The 6,523-nt window shown below is 57.3% G+C and overlaps 1 protein-coding gene across 1 annotated transcript; it reads left to right on the top strand.

The window, feature by feature from the left end:
• Positions 1-615: 615 nt before the first annotated feature.
• On the top strand, positions 616-6,071 carry LOC140190170 (filamin-B-like; the record flags this gene model as incomplete). The annotated part of the gene is given in 5 exon segments (XM_072246681.1): positions 616-775; positions 778-798; positions 1,622-1,840; positions 4,250-4,453; positions 5,491-6,071. Coding segments are annotated over 5 exon segments (792 nt in total), but the record flags the coding sequence as incomplete, so codon positions are not given.
• Positions 6,072-6,523: the final 452 nt, after the last annotated feature.

Here is a 6,523-nt window from a genome sequence, read left to right as displayed (position 1 = left end):
GAAGCTCCATCCACACCGTCCCATCACACACTCCCGGGGTCAGAAACAGAATGAAGCTCCCTCCACACCGTCCCATCACACACTCCCGGGGTCAGAAACAGAGTGAAGCTCCCTCCACACCGTCCCATCACACACACCCGGGGTCAGAAACAGAGTGAAACTCCTCCACACCGTCCCATCACACACTCTCGGGGTCAGACACAGAGTGAATCTCCCTCCACATCGTCCCATCACACACTCCCGGGGTCAGACACACAGAGTGAATCTCCCTCCGCACCGTCCCATCACACACTCCCGGGGTCAGACACAGAGTGAAACTCCCTCCACACCGTCCCATCACACACTCCAGGGGTCAGAAACAGAGTGAAACTCCCTCCACACCGTCCCATCACACACTCCCGGGGTCAGACACAGAGTGAAACTCCCTCCACACCGTCCCATCACACACTCCCGGTCAGACACAGTGAAGCTCCCATTAAATGCTCTCCCAGGATACGGCTGGGAATTGACACTCCTCTCTCCCTCTCTCTCTCTCCTGTACTCACGGGCTGGTCCTTTCCCTCCCGGCCCTGGGTGGAGTGGGGGAGCCCCCGGCACTTGGTTTAACCCCGTTCCCTTGCAGATAAGTACGCGGTCCGATTCATCCCCCGGGAGAATGGCATCTACCTGATCGACGTGAAGTTCAACGGCTCGCACATCCCCGGAAGTCCCTTCAAGATCCGCGTGGGCGAGCCCGGCCAGGCTGGCGATCCGGGAATGGTGTCGGCGTCAGGACCCGACTGGAGGGAGGCGTCACTGGTGAGTGCCCGACAAACCCTCCGTCCTCTCTCAACCCCACTGCACAGGAGATTCACCAGGATCAGAGAGCATGTCCTGTGGGGAAAGGTTGAGCCAGGGCGAAGGGACTTTCCTCTTTGGAATGGAGGAGGATGAGGGCTGACTTGATTGAGGTGTACAAGGTGATAGAGGCACAGATGGAGTGGACAGACAGAGGCTTTCTCCCCAGGGTGGAAATTCCTAACACGAGGGGCCATAACTTTAAGGTGATCGGAGGAAAGTATAGGAAGGGACGTCAGAGGTGAGTTTTTTACGCAGAGGGTGGTGGGTACATGGAATTTTCTCCCAGGGGAGGTGGTAGAGGCTGATATATTAGGGACATTTAAGAGACTCTTTAGATAGGCAGATGGATGATAGGAAAATGGAGGGTTATGTTAGAGGGAAGGGTGAGATTGGCCTGAGAGAAGGTTAAAAGGTTAGAACAACATTGTGGGCCGAAAGGCCTGTACTGTGCTGGAATGTTCTGTGTTCTGCCAAATCAGCCACGATGGGATGGCAGAGCAGTGGATGGGCCAAATGGTCTGATTCTCCTCTCGATGCCGTTACATCTCGGGTCCTTGGAGTTCAGAGGTCAATTCCGGAGTCGCCTGTAAGAAAGACGGTACATTCTCACCCTCCTCCCCCCCACCCCCCACGCCGTGACGGCGTGGCCTTCTGCCACGCTCCAGGGACGTACTGGTTATTGGGTAAACTGGTCACCGCGGACTGTCCGGTTAACTCGGTGGGTTGGGGCCGGTGGGGCCCGTTCCGTGCTGTGTCTGAGTAAACACAACCCTCTCTGCAGGCGTACCCACCGAGTTCATCGTCAACACCTCCAAGGCCGGGCCGGGGGCCCTCTCCGTCAGCATCGACGGGCCGTCCAAGGTGAAGATGGACTGCCGGGAGTGTGCCGAAGGCTACCTGGTAACCTACACCCCTCTGGCGCCCGGCCACTATCTCATCTCCATCAAGTACGGTGGCCCCTACCACATTGTGGGCAGCCCCTTCAAGGCCAAGATCACCGGTGAGTGGCGGGTGGGGGGGGTTGCACAGCCACTCCAATCCCTGGTCCCCAGAGGGAAGGGGCAGGCGGCCTCTCGGGGTGGGGAGGGAATCACGGCGACCCTGACTGGGAGTGGCAGGTCAGATCACAGAACCGCGTCGGGGACATTCAACACCACGCAACATCAGGGATGAAATAGGCCATTCAGCCCATCGATTCTTCCTGCTGTTTCATTACGGCTGATTTATTAGCCCTCTCAACGCATTCTCTTGCCTTAACGCCCTGTCTAATCAAGAATCTATCAAACTCTGCTTTAAATGCACCCAGTGACCTGACCTCCACAGCCTGGGCAATGAATTCACAGATTCATCACTTTCTGGCTGAAGAAATTCCACCTCGTCTCTGCTGTAAACGGGATATTCCTCTACTCTGAGGCTGTGCCTCTGGTGCTAGACTCTCCACGATAGGAAACACCCTCTCCAAATCTAGGCCTTTTGACATGTGAAAGGTTTCAATGAGATCCCCCCCATCCTTCGAATCTCCAGTGAGTACAGGCCCAGAGCCATCAAACGCTCCTCACTGGTTAACTCTTTCATTCCCAGCATCATTCTCATGAGCCTCCTCTGGACCGTCTCCAATGCCGGTACGTTAAAGGGTGGAGAATGGCAGAAAGCGAGGAGTTTACTTCCGCCCCTCGATTTCTCTCCATTCCAACAAGATGTGATTGAAACCTGCTGACCTATAACCTTATCTTATGCCCCTACTCACCTATCGCTTGACAAAACACGCTCTTCCTCTTCATCTTCCTCCCATTCCCCCACCCTCTCTCCCCTCACGTGCTCCCTCTCTGCTCTCTCCTCGTGCACTCTATCTCATCTCTCCCCTCTCTCTCCTCTCTGTCCACCCCCTCTCTGTCCACCCCCTCTCTGTCCACCCCCTCTCTGTCACCCCCTCTCTGTCCACCCCCTCTCTGTCCACCCCCTCTCTCTTCACCCCCTCTCTCTTCACCCCCTCTCTCTTCACCCCCTCTCGCTCTCCCCCTTCTCTCCCCTTCTCACCCCCCTCCCCCTCTCTCACCCCCCCTCCCCTCTCCCTCTCCCCCTCTCCCCCTCTCCCCCTCTCTCTGCCCCCCTCTCCCCCTCCCCATCTCTTTCTCCTTCCTTCTCTCCTTCCCCCTCTCTCCTCCCCTTCCTCTCTCCTCTATCTCTCTCTCTCTCTCTCTCTCTCTGTCTGACTCAGTTTCTCTCCTTCTCCCCCCGCCACTCTGCACTCTCTTTCTCGCTCTCTCTTCATCTCCTCCCAGTGAGGTTAAGAAGGGTGATAAATTAGCCATGATGAAATGGTGCAGCAGACACAATGGGCCGAATGGCCTAATTCTGATCGTTCTGGCATGGTCTCTCTTCTCCCCCCCCACCACTGCTGATGCCCCTTTGAGGGGGAGATCTCACATCGAGATGGAGAGCTGCTGATTTGCTCAGCCAAGCCCATCACCCCTCAGGGGGCAAAGGCACCCTGTGCCAGTTCTTCATTGTCCCCGGTGTCGGACCTCCCGGGGTGGGGGGAGTCTTCAGAGCGTCTGTTGGCATTTCTGTAGTTCTGGTTTTTTACGGGATGGGGTTGCTCACCCGCCTGCCCAGTCGGCCATGCTCACCACCGTCTCTGGCGGAGTCTGTCCGTTTACGCTTCAGTACGTCTGGTCCCTGGGCCCATCCTGGGAGAGGGAGACCCTCCCCACACTCCCCACCCTCCTCCCTGCCTGGGACCCGAGGGAATCGCGTCCTGGGACGGCGAGGCGATCCCAATACTCACAGAGACCCACAACCACGGCCCCCTCCCCCCGTACCTCACCCTAAAGGTCGCCTGCCGCCCTGACGCAGGGTGACCTGCTAAACGCCCTCTGCCTCGTCTCATGGCACTGACAACAGGCCCTTCGGCCCATCGACTCCCTGCTGGTTGCCACCCTCCCATTCCTCAGCTGTGGTCCCCAGACAGCGACAGAATCCCTGCCTCCAGATAGCCCACCCCCTCTGGGGCAGCGGCTCACAGAGTCCCAATGCTCTGGGGTTTGGGGAGGGGGCGGCCAGCTCGTGTGGGTGGGGTGTTTGGCGACCCTCCTTGTGGAGGGAGGGGGAATCTTCCTGGCCTTGGTTTGAGGGGAGGGGAGGGTAATATTGGGAGGGGCAGGAATGGTTGGATATCGCAGATGTGCTGGGGGTGGAAGCAGGAGGTGGAGGGGATGGAGGATGAGTCGAAGGGAAGGGAGAGGGGTGACAGTAGACTGGAAGGTGGGGAGAGGAGGGAAGGTGGATGGGATGGGGTATGGGTGGGTCTGCATCTGGTGTCAGAGATCCCCATCCTTGCACCCCCTGCCGCCTCGTGACCTCTTCACACCTCCTCCTCCTCTCCCCCCACCCCGCCTTGTTTCTGCAGGCCAGCACCTCGTAACCAGCCACAGCCTCCACGAGACATCCTCGGTCCTGGTAGACGCGGGCAGCAGGACCCTGGCGGCCGCCCCCCGCAGCGCCAGCCCCAAACCCCCCTCCGACGCCAGCAAGGTGGCAGCCAAGGGCCTCGGCCTCAACAAGGCATTCGTCGGGCAGAAGAACTCCTTCACTGTGGACTGCAGCAAAGCAGGTGGGTGTGGACGGGGGCGCGGGCACAGATCCCCACCCATCTGTCGGGCGACATTGGGGTCCAAACCTACGACCTCAGGAGAGAGGGGAAAGTTTATTCCGCCTAATTCTGCTGCTGTGCCTTCTGGCTTAACCTTTTCAGACAGGGAGTAGTCAGAACTTGTAACTAGGTGCTGGGCAAGCCGTTGTGGCGGGCTGCAATAGTAAGGTGTTGTAAAGGGAGGGGCTGAGTTTAGAGGGAGATGTGTAGAACGCAGGAAATTGGGGCCAACTGGGTGGGCACTGTGGTCAGCATGGACTCGATGGGCTGAATGGCCTGGGTCTGTTTTGCTGGATGTTATTATAATGAAGTAGTGAACTGTCTCCCTATGTCACTCCCTCAATGTCTCTCTCCTCTCTCCCTCTCCATCTCTCTGTCTCTGTGTGACTCTCCCCCCCCCATGTCTCTCTGCCTGTTACTCACCCTCTCTCCTCTCTCCCATCTCTCTGTCTCTACCTGACTCCGTTTCTCTCTATCTCTGTCTCTCCGTGCCTCTCTCTAACTTTGTCTGTCTCTCTATCTGACTATTTCTCTCTCTGTCTGTCTGACTCTCTGTTTCTCTCTGTCTGTCTCTGCTGTCTTTCTGTCTCTTTTTCTCTGCCTCTCTGTCTCGCTCTCCATCTGACCCTCTCTCTTTGTCTCTCTCTCTCCTCCCTCCCCTCCCTCCCCTCCCTCCCCTCCCTCCCCTCCCTCCCCTCCCTCCACCTCCACCTCCCCCTCTCTCCCCCTCTCTCCCCCTCTCTCCCCCTCTCTCCCCCTCTCTCCCCCTCTCTCCCCTCTCTCCCCTTCTCCCCCTCCCCCCCCTCCCCCCCTCTCCCCCTCTCCCCCTCTCCCCCTTTCCCCCCCTCTCCCCCCCTCTCCCCCTCTCCCCCCCTCTCCCCCTCTCCCCCTCTCCCCCTCTCCCCCTCTCTCCCCTTTCCCTCCCTCTCTCCCTCCCCCTCTCTCCCTCCCTCCCCCTCTCTCCCTGTGACAATGAACGTTTCTCTCTCTGTCTCCAGGTTCGAACATGCTACTTGTTGGCGTCCACGGCCCCAAAGTGCCCTGTGAGGAGGTTCTGGTGAAACACCTGGGGGGCAAACTCTACAGCGTGTCCTACATCCTCAAGGAGAAAGGCAACTACACCCTCGTGGTGAAGTGGGGAGACGATCACATCCCCGGCAGCCCCTTCCAAGTCACCGTCCCCTGATCCAACCCACCCTCCTACCAGCTTTGCACTCTGTTCCTGACTCCTGCTTCTGACGATTAAAACGCTTGTGGTTTAGTTCGGGGTGGAGAGAGCTGGCGGGGTGTATGGGACTGCGGGGTGGGGGGAATAGCTCTCCAGCATCCGCCTGCCCTTTCCGTGTTCTGGGTTTTGTCTCTGCTGAGAGAGTGGAGGGGGAGCTCTCCCACCACACCCCTACCCCGATTAAGCGGGACTCACTCGTCGGTCTCTCTTCACCGGAGGGGAGTCACTCACAGTCAGGATTTCTGACCGGTGCTTTTGCTCTGTAGCCTGTCACGGGCTGGGTTGTGTCTCTTTTTCTTATAGCGCACATCGCAACCAAAAACGACCAATTAAAACTCTATTGTATAATAATCATCGCGTCTGGCTGTCCCTGTGTATGCGTGTTCGATCCCCACGGCCACTGTGTGTGTGTGTGTGTGTGTGTGTGTGTGTGCGTGTGCGCGTGTAGGTGAGAGAGGGAGAGGGTTAATAGGCAAGAGGGAGAGGGTTAACGTAGGCAAAAGGGAAAGGGTTAACATAGGTGAGAGATGGAGAGCGTTAACAGTCGAGAGAGGGAGAGGAGGGAGAGGGTTAACACAGGCAGCAGAGGGGAAAGGTGTAACACAGGCAAGAGGGAGGGAAAGGGTTAACACATGCTAATGAGAGAGGGAGAGAGAGAAAAGGAATTTTGAACTGTCCAAACTCTTTCAAATTTAATTTATTATCAAAGTACGTATATATCACCATAAACAACCCTGAGATTCATTTTCTTTCAGGCGTTCACAGTAGAACAAAGAAACACAATAGAATCAGTGAAAAACTAC

Source organism: Mobula birostris, chromosome 29 (genome assembly GCF_030028105.1).
Source record: "Mobula birostris isolate sMobBir1 chromosome 29, sMobBir1.hap1, whole genome shotgun sequence".
NCBI lineage: Eukaryota > Metazoa > Chordata > Chondrichthyes > Myliobatiformes > Myliobatidae > Mobula > Mobula birostris.
The sequence above is the reverse complement of the archived record's forward strand: the minus strand, read 5'-3'. Positions and strand labels throughout refer to the sequence as shown.